Source organism: Dendropsophus ebraccatus, chromosome 1, assembly GCF_027789765.1.
Source record: "Dendropsophus ebraccatus isolate aDenEbr1 chromosome 1, aDenEbr1.pat, whole genome shotgun sequence".
Lineage (NCBI taxonomy): Eukaryota > Metazoa > Chordata > Amphibia > Anura > Hylidae > Dendropsophus > Dendropsophus ebraccatus.
The window spans coordinates 165,324,213-165,342,411 of NC_091454.1; the positions used below are offsets into that span (position 1 = coordinate 165,324,213).

Here is an 18,199-nt window from a genome sequence, read left to right on the forward strand (position 1 = left end):
TCATATGAATTTATAGTTAGTAACGGCTCCTGCATAATAAGACGTTCTTTGCTTGGGCTTTATTTCAGATTAAAATGCCAACCGGCTGAGATTGTAGCACATTTAAAAACCCTATGGAGTTCCAAGAATGTTCTTGGCATGAGGTTTTAAGAAAAGCACCATACGTATCTCAGTTAATGTAATTAATTGCAGAAAGCTGAAGAGCAGAGCTTTAGCTTTGAAATGTGCCGTAAATGGGGGAGAGTGATTTTCAAAAACATTGGCAGTGTTGACTCAATTTACATGGAAGGGAAATTAACACATTTAGTAGGCCTTGCTGTAGCAAGATTAAGCCAAAGTACTTCTTTGTGTTTCTTTTCAACAAGACTTTGGTCTACACACTTCAAAACTTGTATATGCCTTTTATACTGGCACATCTTTTGCAACCATAAAAATTCCTCATTTTTGATCATACGACTCAGCAGTGATATGTCAGGCTGGAAGAACATGTCGTTCTAAAACATACTGATGCCAAAAGGCAAAGCTGTGCACCAAAATATTTGAGCCTAAGGTGTTTACATGGTCTACTAACTTTCACATAGTAAGTAGTCTAAACACCAATACTTTTCAAAAACTTCATGCCAGCACTTACATGGCAGGAACTTAGAGTCTGTACTCTCTGTTATTCACATATAAACATCAAGATCAGCCAACTCATCTTTTTGATACCAGTTAAAATCTGTTGGGTTTGACACAATAATGTTTTAAATTGATTTTAGATGGTATAGTTCCCATAGCAATCTTATTTTTACATCAAATGCTATTGTTGAATTATCTATATCATCATTTGTGCCAAATGTAAAGCCTAGTAGGTTGCCACCAGCATTATGGTGCAATGTTACTATTGTTTCTTCAAAATAGTGTTGTTGTTTTTTTTAATTTACATAAGTACAGTAAAGTTCAGTCAAAGATGTATTTTCAGAAAACACATACATGGCTCATCTTAGGCCCTCAGATATGTACTATAGTACTTGGGACTCCCAGTGTGATCAGTAGCAACAGACACAAGCGCAAATACAGTCATGAGCTTGCGCCAGACTACAACCAGAGTATAAAAAATAATTTGTGGTATTTCTAGCATACAACTACCCCTTTCACCATCTTTTTCTTTCATGCACGCTGATGTATTCTAGGAGCCAACGGTATACTGTAGATTCTTCTGGCTGTCCAGTTACAGCAGGCTGAGAAGAAGTCGTCTTAGCTGCACTGACATATTACAGTAGAGGTTCTGGTCTTATCCAGACAAACAGAAAGCTATTTCTATTGACTGCTCTGTAGCGAACAAAGTATCACTATACAGAGAAATAATTGCAAAGAAAAAGCATCACTTAACTCAGCGTGTGGACATGAACATGGCAATACACTATGACATCATACTGTAAAATAAAATGTCACTAGATCATTTAATAAGTTTAAGATTGAAATTGCTTATAATTTGGAGTGTTATTTAAACATATAGAATCTTTGGAAGATAGCTCCTTCCTTAAAGGAGAACTCTGGACTCCATCTAAAAATTCAGTGCAGGCAGGCTGTGGGGGAATATAAATTAAAAAAAATCTATACTTACCCATCCCTGTGTCCCCACAACATTTCATCAATAACTCTCTGACAGCCGTGAATCTTTATTTTCTGCCAGCTTCCTGAATTGTCACTTCCCAGTGGGAAGTACCTGCTCAGCCTGCCAGAGTCTGCAGCGGTGTTCCACCCTAGTGACTGACTGGCTGATCAGGCATTTCTCAGTCGGGATGTGACATTGCAGGAGCAGAAGCTTCAAGGAGGGGAGCGGTGACACGGTGCTGTGGGGGCTGCAGGGACGGGTAAGTATAGATTCCTTATTATGTTTCCTCTACCCTTTGCCCGCCCAGGATTTGTAGATAGGGCCCGGAGTTCTCCTTTAAGTATAAAAGGTTACCCAAGACTTTTCATTTCCTCTGTATTTGGGTTAGAGTAAGAATGAACACATTTAATTTTGGTTTACCATTAGGTTAAACTATACAGGTACAGTATGACAGTTTATAGGTTACACTTTCACTTCCTTTTGCATCACATGACGTTGAACATAATAGAGAAAGCACAGTGTACATTAATTTTATAAAAATCATGTTTATTTTTGCTTTTTCTTATTTCAAAGAAAACAAACATTTGTCTAAGCAAGAAGACATCTCCAGAACTCCTGAAATTCTTGCCATCCATCGAGTCTACATTCAGACGAGACAAGAAAAACGCATTAATTTTACCATTGGGAGCAGAGCGTATTTACTTCCCAAGACATCTGTAGTGATAAAGTGCCCGGTTCGCCGCTTTCAAAAGTCACTTATTAAATGGGAAAAGGATGGACAACCTTTAAAATATTCCAAAAAGCTTGGAGTAACAAAATCTGGATCATTGAAGATTCATAATCTGGACGTTCAGGATATTGGCATCTACAAATGTATTGCACACACTGCCTATGAAACATTTGTTCTTAAGCTGATCGGCACTGATAATAGACTCCTAGAGGCACCAAGCTTTGAGAAAGATCCCAATGAAGCAAACAACTTGGGGGAAAAGTGGCACAAAATGAGTAAAATGTGGAAGTCATGGAATAAAAACAATAACTTCTATCATGATGAGAATCAGGCCCAGGATGTCATGGTCTTAAGAAACCTGGAAACTCTAGTAACTAACTCTGCAGAGATGTATAGCTCCCAAGAATTTAAGGACAGGAGGCTGGAGGCAGCTGTTCTGCAAGGTGCCTACAGCATGGACACTGTTCAGTTTGAGGCTTTGGTTAGAAACATGAGTGAACTTATTGAGGCTGGTGAAATCAGTGATGATTTTGCAAGTCAAATTATATCCCATGTAGTGAATGAGTTGTCTAAACCTCAGTCACCTTCAGAAAAGTGGAAAGGATCCAATGAAGACAGTATATCTATCCATAAGATAGTTGCAAAAGAACCAGATAGTGTGAAGCATTTCAGCAATAAAGCCATGGGAAGGGATAGCAAGAAGAGGCAACTAATCGTTCGCCAGCAGAAGAATGGGTATATTTTGTCTTCTAACAAGACCCTGCATCTGATCATTGGGAACAATGGCTTCATCACTAACAAAACCCAACTGGTTACTATTCAATGCGATGTTGATGGTGAAGCTAAGAGTAAATTAACTTGGAGTAAAGATGGAGAAGCTTTGAAATTCTCTGACAGGTAAGAGCACTCTAATCAATGTTACACTGTCCTTATATATTTTATTGTATCAAAATAAAACATAGATTATACTAATGGTAATTTGGATGGTATAATACTAGTATTGGTAGCAGTCAGCTAATATAAATTCCCAATTTCTTGTTTCTCAAAAAAAAAAAAAAAAAAAAAAAAAAAAAAAATATATATATATATATATATATATCATATACATTATCTTTTTCACACTTTATGGGTATAAACCCACACACCGTATATGCAGCGTATTTGCTGCTGCGATACGCAGCAAACTCGCAGCAAACTCGCAGCAAACTCGCAGCAAACTCGCAGCAGATTAGATCTAATTAACTGAACACAGCATCAAATCTGTACCAACAAATCCTCTGCGTTTTTGTTGCATATCTGCTGCATATACGGTGTGTGGGTTTATACCCTTAGTCATACTTTTTAGCAAAGTAACACCTTACTAGAAAGTGCCTGATACCCGGACTGCTTCTCTAAAGTTCAGGCAGTGACTGCACAGTCCTCTCTGTGAGATTATTACCAGGCTGGGAAGCTGGATTCTATGGGCATTGCATCCAGCTTTCTAGAAGTATAAGTCCCATATAAAAGCTTACCCACAATGGTTCAGGATAGGAGATAAAGGTCCTTGTGAACCTCTTTCCATGACAGGAACTGTTGAGTGCAGTAGCAAATCCCCATAGAAAACCTACGCTCTCAATATTGGAAATAATATACCACTTACGGCAGGACATATGACAGCTGATAAGTAATGGCAGACTTGAGATTTTTTAATAGAAGTAAATGACTAATTTCTGGCACTTTCTGGCACCAGTTGATTTGAAGGAAATTTTTTTTTTTTTTTGCTGGAGTATTCCTTTAAATGATGTCACAGTGATGTGACTGAGAAGAATGTTAAAGTACCTAATAACTTGCAGTATGACAGCAAGTCTTGGCCGGACTGCAGATCTAATGCCTTAAAATGATCAGCATAATTACGATCAGTCATAGGGATCTGTGGTGCTGTCAGTTTGGGTGATTATAAGAGCTGTCAGGATGGGACCTTAGGCTGTAATACAGCTAAATGTAACACAGTAAATAAATCTGCAGTTTGAATGTGGCTCACATTTGGGTTTGAGGACCACATTTTTATCATATACAGGTTCAGAAACTGCTTATTTTTTCTAATTTATTGTCTAGATTTTCCAGTTTGCAGCTAAAGTCAATAGATAATTGTATATTAGTTGACTGTAATAAGAATAATTTCCTTCTTCAATTAAATATCCTTATAACCAAAGGTGATATGCAGGTGGTTGGAACAATTTAGCTATTCCAGCCCTACCCTTTGGGCTTTAGGCAAGGGAAGCAATTATTTTTTGGTAAGCCTAAATTCTGAAATATGGGAGGACCATATATTACTATGCTTCCTGCTTAAGCAACTCCAAAAAATTCTCTTGTGTGACTCAGACTTTGTAATCAGTGGGTCACACATGGCTTATAGCAGGTGTTATGAGCCAGTGCAGGAAGAGCGCTAGTCATGTAGTGTTTCCAAGCGTGTTCTTTCTGATCACTTATTGTTTCACATATGTTAATATTAGAACAATACGTATAACAGTTGTATTGCCATGTCTGGATCTGGTGGAATTACAGCATGTCCTGGAGGTGAAGTAGGAAGGAAAGATTTTTAGTCATTGACCTGTTACTATATAAATCAGCAAGCATCTGCATTCTATGCAGTCTCTCAGCCAGCAGAATTACATCACTACGGACCTATCTACTGGATAGAAAGTACAATTAAACATATGGAGTATTGTAGCTTTATTAGGACTGGTGCTGTAGCTGGTGGGCTTTCTAATCCAATAATAGAAATATAGGTGGTTATAGTCATCACTATTCTTATCCAACAATAATGAAATACAAGCTGACAAGACACGGTCTAAATATTTAGTTATAATCAGATAGGGAAAAAAACAGACCTGGATATACATAGACTGTTAAAGAAATACAGTGGGGGAAATATATAATAATATAAACATTATTATTATTATTATTATTATTATTATTATTATTATTATTATTATTATTATTACAGAAATATATCAAACATTTTCATTAATTAAAATTTACCATTTTCCTATCTATTTTTCTGAAAAAATCCTAATATCTTGCAATTTTTATTCTGACCACTAAGCCTACAACTAAGCTGACAATTTTTGTGCAGATCACTTTCCAGCAGTGTCCTCTTCTCAGACAAGGTTACAGGGAAAAGTAACAGTAGTGAATAGATAAGACACCATTCACAACAGCCGATGCTCAAATATCTATTCCTGCAGAATGACCTATGCACAGGTCACAGAGCCTGCCTAGAAACACACTGTTCTCAGCAAACAGGGCTAGGAAAACTCATTCCTGATTCCTTCATTCACTTTCATCAGGCAGATAGTAAAGAGTTGAAGCACATTTTATAGTAGAAAGTTGTATTATACAATGATTAGCTTTGTATACGTATGACTGCGCAAGGGTAGAAGGCATAATATATATATATATATATATATATATATATATATATATATATATATATGTATATATGTATATATGTGTATATATATATATATATATATATATATATATATTATGCCTTCTACCCTTGCGCAGTCATACGTATACAAAGCTAATCATTGTATAATACAACTTTCTACTATAAAATGTGCTTCAACTCTTTACTATCTGCCTATCTGTATATATATGATACAATGTTATTTCATAGACAGTTATCTCAATCATCTGAGTATGAAAATAAGCCTACAGAATATTGAATATACTATGCGAGTGAATAACACAATTCCCAGAATATACAAAAGGACACAAAATATTAAAGGGAATATCAAAGGGGATTAGTTGGGGTTCTCTGCTCTGGATTTTCTTGTTCGGTATGGAAAACAATAACAAAGAGCATCTTTCTCTCTGGAGGTGTATTACACAGCAGCACATTGATGTGCATAGGCACTGTATACTGCTTAATTTCCCCAGAACCACAGGCAGCATGAAACACAGACATGTCTCCATATTAAAATGATTTATGATTCACTTTTAAAGACTGTGTCATTTCAGAATAATTGTTATATTATTTTATTTTATTTTAACCGAGAGCAGAGCTAATATAGTTAGGGGCTACAGGTTGATGTATAAACAAAGTTTACAAGATAAAGGGATAATTTATTGTGTTCTGTACAGCAAGACTGGCATACAAATGTCTTATTTGGGCAAAAAAGACATGGCTTTATGGGATGGGTGCCCTATCACAGTCAACCCACTTAATACAATTCATACTAGAAGATTAAAATATTTTTTAATCACAGTTCTACACCAGCTTATAATGTACCGTATACTGTATCAGAGAATTGTGCATGGACAGTCTCAGAAACACCAGTTTTATTAAGGTGCCTGCGCCTCTTAATAAACATGGAGCTTCTAACTTTAGCAGATCTAAAGTGGAAGAAATGCTGTTCCTAATACAGTAAATTCTTCTCTTGCCCACATCTAGATTTTCTTTACTGATCATAAAATACAATGGAGGATTATTACATAGTGAGCTTTGTAAATGTTGCATTAAAAACAAAACTGAGATGTGAGCAAGAGAAGCCTAGAACCGTAAGCCAGAAATCAAACCCGATCCTTTGGCTTGGCAGCAATTAGTCCTAAGCATTAAGCCAATGTACTAAGCCCCTGAAGGATTCCTGATGTTCGTTTTGCATGTTTCTTTTTATTATATTCATACTCCTTTTCAGCCTACTTTAGCTAGGAAGAATTTCCCATTATACATCCCTTGAGCCATGTGATTAAATGCAGAATACCAAAAACTCTCTAACAAATATTTTCATAAACGGATCTTAAAAATTAGGCAGGCCTTGTTGAGGCTTTGGGCGCTGGCATGATACACACATTTTTTCATTAGTGACACACTAGAGATTTTTTAATTTCTCTTACGGTGCCACATGGTAGCTTTAAAATGACACGCTATATGTATTTTCTGCCAGGACACAATCCCTTTAACAGTCCCTATGTGATGATTGACGGCTGGGTTCTGTACTCTGCCTGTTCAATCACAGAATTAAAAGATTAGGATTTGTTGGGCTTTGGCAGTGTATTGAACCCAGACATACAGCACTCTGTGGGGATATATTACACCTCATATACAAAGAGGTTGGGGCATTAAACTGACAGACTGGTTTCCACTCTCAGTCTTCAGACAACACGATTTAGTGCCAGCCATTCCAACACACTGAGAACATAAAGGACAGAAATTACAAACTGCATGCTCAGGTTACTCTGTCCTGATACTCTTGTTTTTTTTTTTATTGTAAAAAATTGTAGTTATATGGGTTAAAGTCAAGACGTGGCTTCATTTATTAACCAGTCTGTGTTTTTTTTCCTGAACATCCAAATTTTAGATAAAAATTCCAATATAACTAAATTAACTAGAATTTTATTTATTATGCCACAAGGTCATTTTTAATAGCAAAAGGCTCTGTAACAGTTTCGTAAAACAAGTTATGGATAGGGCACAAACACAATTGGAACTGCCATCAATATAGGATAAAACTGTCCATCTGCACAGGGTCTAGCAAATGCTTACTAATTACCATACTTCTTAGACTGGCCATACACATAGGACTTTTGCCACAACATGGCCAATGAAAGTCCTATTGGAACATTTATTGGAATCATTATGCCAGCAACATAGCAAACTAATCTGGCAGGTCATTTTTAATTTTTTTCAAACCCAGGGTGTGCTTAAACACAGAGCCAAAAATTGGACAAATTCAGCCAATCACACTCTTTTTTGGACAGAATCCAACCAATCAATTTTTGGGAGACATAAGTCTGGTGTCAGCCTCACAAAGATCAATTGTGAGCAATTTACAGATGATGGTCAGCCTAGAATTCCATTCTGGTTAACCATTTTCTTACATGTATGGCCAGTCTTACTGGTCTGCACTTTTATTACAGGACCTGAGGTATACCAAAGGTGTGAAGTAGGATTGGTGTGGCCTAGTGTCAGTAGCTACTAAAAGGAGCATGTCAACATTGTACAATCCACTTTAAATTTAAAGCGTAACTGTCATGTTTTTTTTATTGCAGAAATCAGTAGTATAAGCGATTTTAAGAAACTCTGTAATAGGTTTCATCAGCCAAAAAAGCCTCCTTCTGTACTCAAGAAGCAATTTCCCAGCCTCCCCCCCTGACTTCTTATCTGTGCATTATCAGGCAAACACGTCTTCATTACAGAGAAGCCAGTGAAGACGGGTTCTGCTCTCTCCATTGTAAGCCTATGAAGGGGGGGGGGGCTGAGGGAGATGAGGGAGCAGGAAGAGGTGACATGAAGGTCAGCTGTTTGTAGACTCTCTGGGCACCTAAAACGCTAAATTCAGGTGTCAGAAAGGTCAGTGCTTATCTATGAACTTACTGAGAGAAGATTGCAGGGTGTTGTGCTGTGCAGGGCTACTCCGTGCTCAGTCACTCCTAACAGCCCCTCCCCTCTCCATAGCCACATAATGGAGACAGAAATCCTGCTTCATTTGATGTGAGGGGGAGGCTGGGAGATTGCTTTTTCAGTCCAGAAGGAAACTCTTTTAGTACATAAAACCTATTACAGAGTTTCTTAAAATCGCTTGTACTGTTGATATTTAATGTTTTCATGACCCTGAAATGACAGTTACGTTTTAAGTGTGGGACTGAGATAGTTGGGCAACATCAAATTATATCTGCAGGCACACATAGTAGGCCTGCTCTTTTTTAATGTTGTCCAGTGGTCCTGGTCCAGTGCTTTAATATCATGTCGGTGCTGTGTAGTATATAGCTTAGAGTATAGGATCACCAGCTCCACTCCCCATTTCATCAGTACTATCAGTACTACATTTGTTATGCTGGTTTTCCCCCCTGTTTAAACTTGGACAGATCCATGCTCAGTTTAACTAACACACTTATGTTCACCCATAGACTTTTCCGAGAACACAGTGGAAAGCTTCACATACTCAGTCCAGGCAAAGAAGATATAGGTGTTTATCAGTGTGCAGCTGTGACTGACAGAGGATCCGATGTGGAAACATCCCATTTGTATTTTGCAGGTAAAGGTTGTGGCCATGACATACTGTGTGATATGTGAATCCCCCATGTGAAATGACGAGCTTTTACACACCATTATTATAAATTCTGAAGCAAAAACTTAGCACTTCGAACCTCACATCTACCATCTCCAACTTTAAAACATTTCCCCCATTCATTGCTCTCTCAAGCATGAGACAGTCTTTATATTATTACATGCAGTTGACATTTTAGCCCTATATTGGTTCAGAAGTCTGCGTTGTGGTATATATGTTTATAAAGGAACCTGCAGTCTATCCTACCATTATTTACCACTCCTCCACTGCTCCTTTGCCATTCCCCTCACTTTTTGCCCCATCTACATTCCTTAAAGAAAACTGTTACCCTGGCAAGAACCCACCCAACCCCCGAGAGCCACGGTACTTAACCCCTCCTGCTGGTACCGGTGTATGGAGCGGGGTTAAGTATCAGGGACTTCTGAGGTCGGGATAGTTCTACCCCAGGTGCCAGGGTGCCAGGTTCGCTTTAATGTGCTACACCATGCAAAGCCCTTGCATTACACATAAACTGTTATTTTTTCCGTACAACCTCCTGTTATCATCACTTCTCTAGTTCTCCATATTCATACTGCCTATACATTCACAGGATGTCATCTTGCTTATAGTCTGGCCTAAAGTCTCCTTATATTTTTCCAATTTACTACCTACTTTTAACTAGACCATCATAGTGTAGTGATCATCATGGCTGCTTTACACGTAAAAGGTGTTGGGTTCAATCCCCATCTTACATCTTACTCATTGCCTGTCTTTCCTGTTATAGCCACCCACTTATTCTACCTAGGTTAAATCTTTTGGGGTGGACTGTTTTCTCATGTATCTAGTTTACTCTGTGTGATCAGTTGTTATCATTTCTTTATTGTTTAAAAAAAAGTAACACAGAAGATGATGGCACTATACAAAGATGACCTGAAACCACTGTATGTGGGGAATAAAATAATAATAATAATAATAAAATATCTTGTGTATGAGAAAGGTTGGATCTTTATCTCACATATGACCACCATTATACAGGATTGAATTCTCTTTTGATCTCGATATCTACATCATACCAGTCAATCAGTAATTCAACTGCTTGGGAAAATAGCAGATCAAAGTCTTTTAATATCTCATGGTGCTACAGTGTCAGATTAATGGCCAGTAGAATATAATAGAGATTGTCCTCCTAAATGGTCTGAGTAAAAAACATGCATGAGAAAAGTAACTTCAGGTTGCTCTAAAAAAAAACAAAAAACTTAATTTATGTATACATAGAAATAATTCACTTTAACGATAATCTGTGATCTATCTATCTATCTCCTATCTATCTATCTATCTATCTATCTATCTCCTATCTATCTATCTATCTATCTATCTATCTATCTATCTATCTATCCTTTCTATCTATCTCCTATCTATCTATCTATCTATCTATCTCCTATCTATCTATCTATCTCCTATCTATCTATCTATCTATCTATCTATCTATCTATCTATCTATATAACTATCTATAAGTCCTCAAGCACAGGACACTGCAACACGTGGTGCCAGCAGTTCAGGACTTGATCAAGCCCTTCTTTTGAATAGGCAAACAGCAAGCCGTGGCAATCCAATTCAGTGAAAAATTCAGTGGAATATTTTCACTGAATTGGAAAGCCGTGGATTCTTGCCTATCTGTCTATCTATCTATCTATCTATTTCACAAAATACTCGCAGCACTCGTTGAATAGCAGTTGGGTGACAACAGATGTACCAGGATCCTCTGATGCGTGGCTATATGCAATCAAAAAGCTGCAGAACTCCAAAGTATCCATTGAAGAAAATGTGTTTATTTAACCCATAAAAGACAACAACGTTTCAATCCTCTCAATGTGGAGAAAAGTCACATTGAGAGGTCACAGAACGGCCGGTGTCTTATGCCATGTGAAAATGGCCTTATACTGTATATATAAATATATTAAAATAATGTGGTGTTATTGGTTTACTGTTTATTTCTATAATTATAAAAAGTAAAAAGGTCAAATTTGTAATGATCCATTATGGAATATTTGTAAATAGAAAAGCAGACACAGTTTAACTATCTAGAACCCTCTGAGATATTGTTGTCAAAAGTTGTGGTAGCAATCATATATCATTAAGATAGACAGATCGATAAATGTTTAATTAAGAAGCAGCACCTCACAATGCAGGTAGTTGGGTGGTGCCAGGGGACCAAGTCTTGACTCAGACCATAAGAAGATATATCTTTAAGAAAATCCACAGCACTTCAACGTTGGTTAAAAAAGTCAAAACATGTAGTTTTATTCACATTAGTGCAGCATAAGAGATGCAACGTTTCAGCGGCTGCCTGCTTGAAAATGGTGGCAGGCAGACACTGAAACGTTGCATCTCTAATGGTGCACTAATGTGAATAAAACTACATGTTTTAATTTTTTTCACCATTAGAGTGCCATGGATTTTCTTAAAAAGAGATACAGTAGATAGATAGATAGATAGATAGATAGATAGATAGATAGATAGATAGATCATATTAATTACTTACAGCATGTTTGTCACTTTAACTTAAAGAACCACCTGTGATCCAGTCCTCCAGAAGGAACATCACCAGCTTGGATGGAGACAACATTTTGGCGATTGTGGGGGACTTGTTGGTGACAAGAAAAGGAATTAATGTAACCCTGGAATGTCCTGTTAAAGGTAACACAGAATATTTAATGTGCTCATACTGAATGTAATCACATCCTTTTTATGGTTTATTGGCTTCCAATACCGTCTTTTGTGGCGGTCATTACAGGGGCCCTGTAGAATGAGCCCTGCATAGATGTCCTGTGCTGCTGTGCGGTCGTCTTCTGACATCCTTATTACGCTAACAGCTGGCATTTAAGGAACTTCCAATATGGTCATTTTAATGGGTACCCTGGAGGGAAAAAAATGTTTAAATTAATTGGTGCTAAAAAGTTATAGATTTGTAAATTTGTAAATGGTGTATTCTTTCCAGTCTTACATGGTTCTCTCTGCTGCCACCTCTGTCCGTCACAGGAACTGTCCAGAACAGTAGTAAATCCCAATAGAAAACCTCTTTTGCTCTGGACAGTTCCTAACACGGAAAGGAGGGGAGCAGAGAGCCCCATGTTAGAATGGACAGAATACACCACTTCCTGCAGTGGATGCAGCAGCTGATATGTACTGGTAGGCTTGAGAGTTTTATAGTAATGATGTATGCAGAGGAGCAATGGCTCTACATAAATCCTGTGCACACTGGAGCAAAAAGATTGTTAAATGTGGCACATGCAAAGGCCACGCCCCCTCTGTGTGCTCGCACCCACCACCCCGTCCTCTCCCAGCCTCTATGTCGCTTGACAAAGGGAGAAGTTGCTCGAAACATTGCATGATGACACACTGCATTATATTAGCCCCCTGGACTGAGTGATCTCTAGCTAATGGAGGGCAGCCCCAAAGTGATCATGTGGAACACAGAGTCCATATAACTTCTTGCACTTGTGGGTGTTATACATGCTAGTAAGGAATATGGCACTTGTACATTGTAAAAAGTTGGAATATATTTTCAAGTGAATGAAGAAAAAAGTTCCTGGATTTCTTCCTTGTTTTGCATGTTGAGATATACAGGATACAGTGATTTAGTGAAGGACACTGCCCCTGGAGTGATAGTAATGGTGTTGATTGCTTTTGCATTAAACCTTTTAGGCAGCCACGTGAACATAATTTATGTGCACTCACAAATAGCATAAAAAAACCTACAATTTCTCATGGCCTCGTACAGTCATGTGAATAGACAAGGTGATCTTGTCATTCAAGGGTTAAACTGTATAATACATTATGTAAACAGGAAAGCATCACAAATTGGATATCTCCTGCAGAAAATGCATACAATACACTTTAAGAGTTTTTATTACTGTTACACCCTACTGTGACTCTGTTACTATATATTACTATAATATCCTTCAGAACAATTTACCAGCACATAATAAAAAGTATATAATTCAGAATTTCAATTCTACTTTGGAGTCTGTAGTAACAGATGTTTGCTTTCGGCATTGTGCAGGGGAGGGGGGGGACACACAAACCGGAGTTGTGTTGCGTGCTCAATCTACCTAAAAATATGCTTACATACTTTATGTCTTCAGATGTAAATTCCCATCAACACACAGGAGCCTTGTTCACAGTCTGGATTTACATCAAGCATGTATACACTGCTCGAAAGTCATTAGGTGCAAGAGAAACACTTGGTTTCCAGATGTGTGTAGAATTATGTAACTAGTGCTATACAACAGATGAATTGCTACAATGCAAAACATCAATCTGTGCTAAATTGAAAGGCTTGAATCGCGTGTGTCGAAATCCAGACCAAAGTCAAATTGTTCCCCCTTACTACTGCTATTATTATTATGGTAAAAGCATAAATCTTGGGTGCAAAAGAGGGACTAAACCAAAGTAGAACTTTTCCTTATGGATGTCCTGGATAGTACTTGTGGCCATTTTTAAATGTGGTATTATCATAGTAGAGCCTGTTCTTTTTTTACCTTAATAGATTGGTGCCAGTGTAGAGATGCCTGTGATCCTTTTTTTTAATTGTCTCCCGGTGCCCAAGCTCTACCCTGGTCTTTTCATGAGCACTGGCCCACCCCGAGCATTGAGGCAGGCCCGCCAGCCCCAGTCTGACAAAACCCCCTCCTCTCTGTGACACAGCTCCATTAGAATCAGTGGAGCAGCGTCACAGAGGAGAGGGGATATCGCCACACTGGAGCCCGGCAGACCTGCCCCTAGTGCTCTGGGGTGGGCTAGTGCTCGGGAAAGGACTGGCGCCAAGCATGGGAACCGGAAAGCAATTTGAAAAAAGAACTGCACCACCGACATCACCGGCCAATCGATTAAGGTAAAAAAAGCCCAGTGATGTACTTAATGGTGCATTTGTTTAAGTAAAAAGCTCTTAGAAAGGTGATGGTAATACCTATGACTTGCAGTCTTGCTAGCTTCTTTAACATAAAGCATGCCGTTCTTCCATTAATTATTTAGTTTTTTTGTACAACAGGTGGAGCTAACCAGCTCATGTACATTCAACAATATAGCTTCATATCTCCATAAAAGATACAAATAACAGTGGTATAATCTTATGGCTAAGTATGGCTAAGTAGCCAACTGGGTGTGTGTTTCTACACTGTATTAGGCCATGTTCACATAGTGTAAGACAGTGATTTTCAACCTTTTTTGAGCCGCGGCATAGTTAATATAGATTCTAAATGTATTAATACTCACTAAGTGTGACACCTGGGCCTGTTTTCTTCTCCCCCCTGTGCTTCTCTCCTGTGCTTCTCTCCACCATACTTCTCCCCCCTACTTCTCTCCTGTGCTTCTCTCCACCATACTTCTCCCCCCTACTTCTCTCCTGTGCTTCTCTCCTGTGCTTCTCTCCACCATACTTCTCCCCCCTACTTCTCTCCTGTGCTTCTCTCCACCATACTTCTCCCCCCTACTTCTCTCCTGTGCTTCTCTCCACCATACTTCTCCCCCCTACTTCTCTCCTGTGCTTCTCTCCACCATACTTCTCCCCCCTACTTCTCTCCTGTGCTTCTCTCCACCATACTTCTCCCCCCTACTTCTCTCCTGTGCTTCTCTCCACCATACTTCTACCCCCTGCTTCTCTCCTGTGCTTCTCTCCACCATACTTCTCCCCCTGCTTCTCTCCTGTGCTTCTCTCCCCCATGCTTCTCTCCCCCCTGCTTCTCTCCACCAAACTTCTCTCCCCCCTGCTTCTCTACGCTGTTTCTCTCCCCCATCCCCATGTTTCTTTTCCCCCTGCTTCTCTCCCCTGTTTCTCCCCCATCCCCAGGTTTCTCTCCCACATTGTTTTCTCCTGTTTCACAGCCGACCATGTGTCGCGGCACACTAGTGTGCCATGGCACACTGGTTGAAAATCACTGGTGTAAGAGACCGGCCGGTACTGCAGTCTGATGATCTTTCCATCCGCAGTGTTCTGATGCGGGCGCATCAGCGTGCTCCCGCATCAGAACTGTCATAGCACACAATGAAGCAAGGAAGCGGAGCCGCTCGCTTCATTGTGTGAACTGACAGGTCTTTCTGCGGCCGCAATTCACTGACATGTCAGTTTCTCGCGGCGCCGCGTATACTATGTGCATACGCTCTGGTCAGGATCCCATAGAAGAATAGGCAGTGTTCCACACCGTACAATGGCAACAACGGCCGTACTTTTACGCTGTGTGAACATAGCCTAAGAGAACACCCAGTTAGTTGTTTAGATATACATTTCTAGCAAGAATAACAGATTAATGACACAACACAGAGATGTCAGGAGAGGCCACATGTCCCTTTAATGTGAAGGAGGGAGAATATTGTGCCAACCACAACAACTGGTATATGTATTTGGAATTTTATTATACTACCTGTTCTACTTTTGAGATTGTATGGAATGGAGTAGGAAGTTATGTTTTTTAAGATCGTTCACTATAAGCTGGAGTATAGGGGAGGAGGTACAAGGAGCGTCTCTCTCTATTTTTCTCTCTGGAGGACCCAGCATGTCTGTAAATTACACAGAAAGCTCATTATTTGCAATAAGCACTGTGTAATGCTACATTTATTAACTCAATAGGTATTAATTGGCCACAGGCGAGTGGTTGTTGGAAGAAATGCAGTGCATGGGGCTAATGTACCTTTTGTATTGGTATGTTGATTAATTCCAGATACTTCTTACAAAGTACATTATATCACAGGGTAGTCAACTTATCATGAGAGAACCCAGGCTTAAAAAAACATGTCTTCCAGAAACAGCAGTTCTCTTGTTATTTGTTTCATTAAAGGAGAAGTCCAGAGAAAATCATAATTTTCCAGGAGCATTACAGAACTACCAGCGACTGAAGGATTAACCGCTCAGCCAGTCAGTAACTGGGGCGGGAGACCGATCCAGTCACTGATTCGCTGAGTGGGCAATCCATCAGCCACGTCTTTTTTTTTTTTTTTTTGTGTGTGTGACAACAGCGCAACTCGAGATAAAATTAGTTCTGCTGAGCCTATGATGTGTGGTGTGGAGGCCCAGCTGTTTTTTTTCTAATCGTGGATAACCCATTTAAAGGGGAGCTGTCATCAGTTCCATGCTGCCCAAATAGAGACAGGCGCGTATACTATGTGTGTACGCTCTGGCCGGGATTCCATTCTTTCAAATACAACGTATATCACGTAAATCACGTCCGTTGTTGCAAATTGCAACGACCGTGATTTATGCAAAACATACGTTTCGTGACCATGGCCATAGGCATCCGACACTGTCCCCCACCGGTATTCAAATGCAGAAAAATTGCTATGGCTGATGCTTAAGTCGCACTCATCTCTTGAAGCGACCTGTAAATGCAGCTCAGCTCCTATTTAAGTGAACAGGCGCTGATCAGTGCCTGGTGACAAAATAAATTTGTGAAAAAAACCCATTAAGCATATTAAACATAAACCAGACAGCAAGTAGGCCTCTGTGCTCTCCAAAGACAGGGCTGGATTTTATTCGCAATCTGGATCTGGTAAGGACCCTGGAAAGACAACTCCTAAGGGTGAAACCTGGTTCTGCAGTCTAGCGATCTGTCACTGCCATTATACCTGGTTGCTTCTGCTCGCCGTTACAGCTTTGCTTTATAGGATTTTTCCTATGTACAGTTAGGGAGCACATTATAGAGCATTGGAATATAGGAACTGGTACCTGTTCCCTTTAAATAGTCTTCATATTCAGTTCATAGTTTTATTTTTCTATTACTTGTATGTGGAATTTCCTTGGTGAGTGACTTACAATGCTCCTGTGATTTACAGTAGGCCCCCACATTATTACATCTATAGACAAGCATGCAGTAATTGCAGTATCTTTGTACAGCTGAGAGAAGGGTATAATTTATAGCGTCGGGGAGGTTGATTTTATGACAGTAGCACTATCTATCCTAGCAGCTCCATATCTACCATTACACTGTACCATCTGTATTAGATCTTGACTGCATGTAGCCCCTGGAAGCAGGAGCTATTTCACCTTCATTTATGCAGAGCAAGATATTCATGTGACCTTTGCCCTATGAAAAACTTATAACATTATATTCTACTGACGTTCACAGAAATCTAGAATATTCCCTTGTGAGAAAAGCGATCTATACCCCCCCCCCTTTAAAGCCTAGCTGTACACTATTACTGTCTTCTATCTTCACACTTTATCAACATCTCTTTAATCTCTCTTCCACCACGAGCTCTGCCATTCTTCACAAGTCAAGTACAAAAATATATACTCCCTTAGAGATTTTAACTTCAGTTAACTTGAGATTCTTACTTCAAAGTACTTTTCTTCCTAGAGAAAAATATGTGCTATCATAAATGATCACAGCATAAGAATGTCTATGGATCAGAGATTTTAACCCTACTTGTGCCATGGGGTGCAGCCACTCTGCTGCCTTTCATCACTCTTAAAAGTTGTCAAAGAGGCAAATCAAGGAATTCTTCTAATGTTTATTCATGGCACGCGGTGAATTTTCTACATAACATAAGGATGAACTTTGGCAAATAAACCGATTTTGCTCTAAAAAACCCAGTATTCACATGCGTCTCTTGATTGCTGAGAAATACATATGACATGGGTAGTTGTATTTCATTTTTATCATTTGTATATGTGTGTTTGTATAATGTCAGAAACAGTGCTTTGCACCTAATTTGCCATGTTAAAAAAAATAAATATTGGTAGATACCTCCAAGAGTTAGACGGGTCTCTCTAAAAATGTTGTTTCCCCCAATAGTTGGTGCCACAAGTAGGTCGTAATTTACCCTATGTGCCCTAGTCGATGGTT

At 39.1% G+C, this 18,199-nt stretch overlaps 1 protein-coding gene across 1 annotated transcript in view; it reads left to right on the forward strand.

Annotated features, from left to right (window-relative positions):
* Window positions 1–18,199, forward strand: part of ADAMTSL3 (ADAMTS like 3) — a 367,623-nt gene that overhangs the window by 316,606 nt on the left and 32,818 nt on the right. The window contains exons 21-23 of the mRNA XM_069983695.1: window positions 2,171–3,224; window positions 9,222–9,349; window positions 11,931–12,059. Coding sequence (XP_069839796.1) covers window positions 2,171–3,224; window positions 9,222–9,349; window positions 11,931–12,059 — 1,311 coding nt within the window. The remainder of the gene's footprint in view (window positions 1–2,170; window positions 3,225–9,221; window positions 9,350–11,930; window positions 12,060–18,199) is intronic.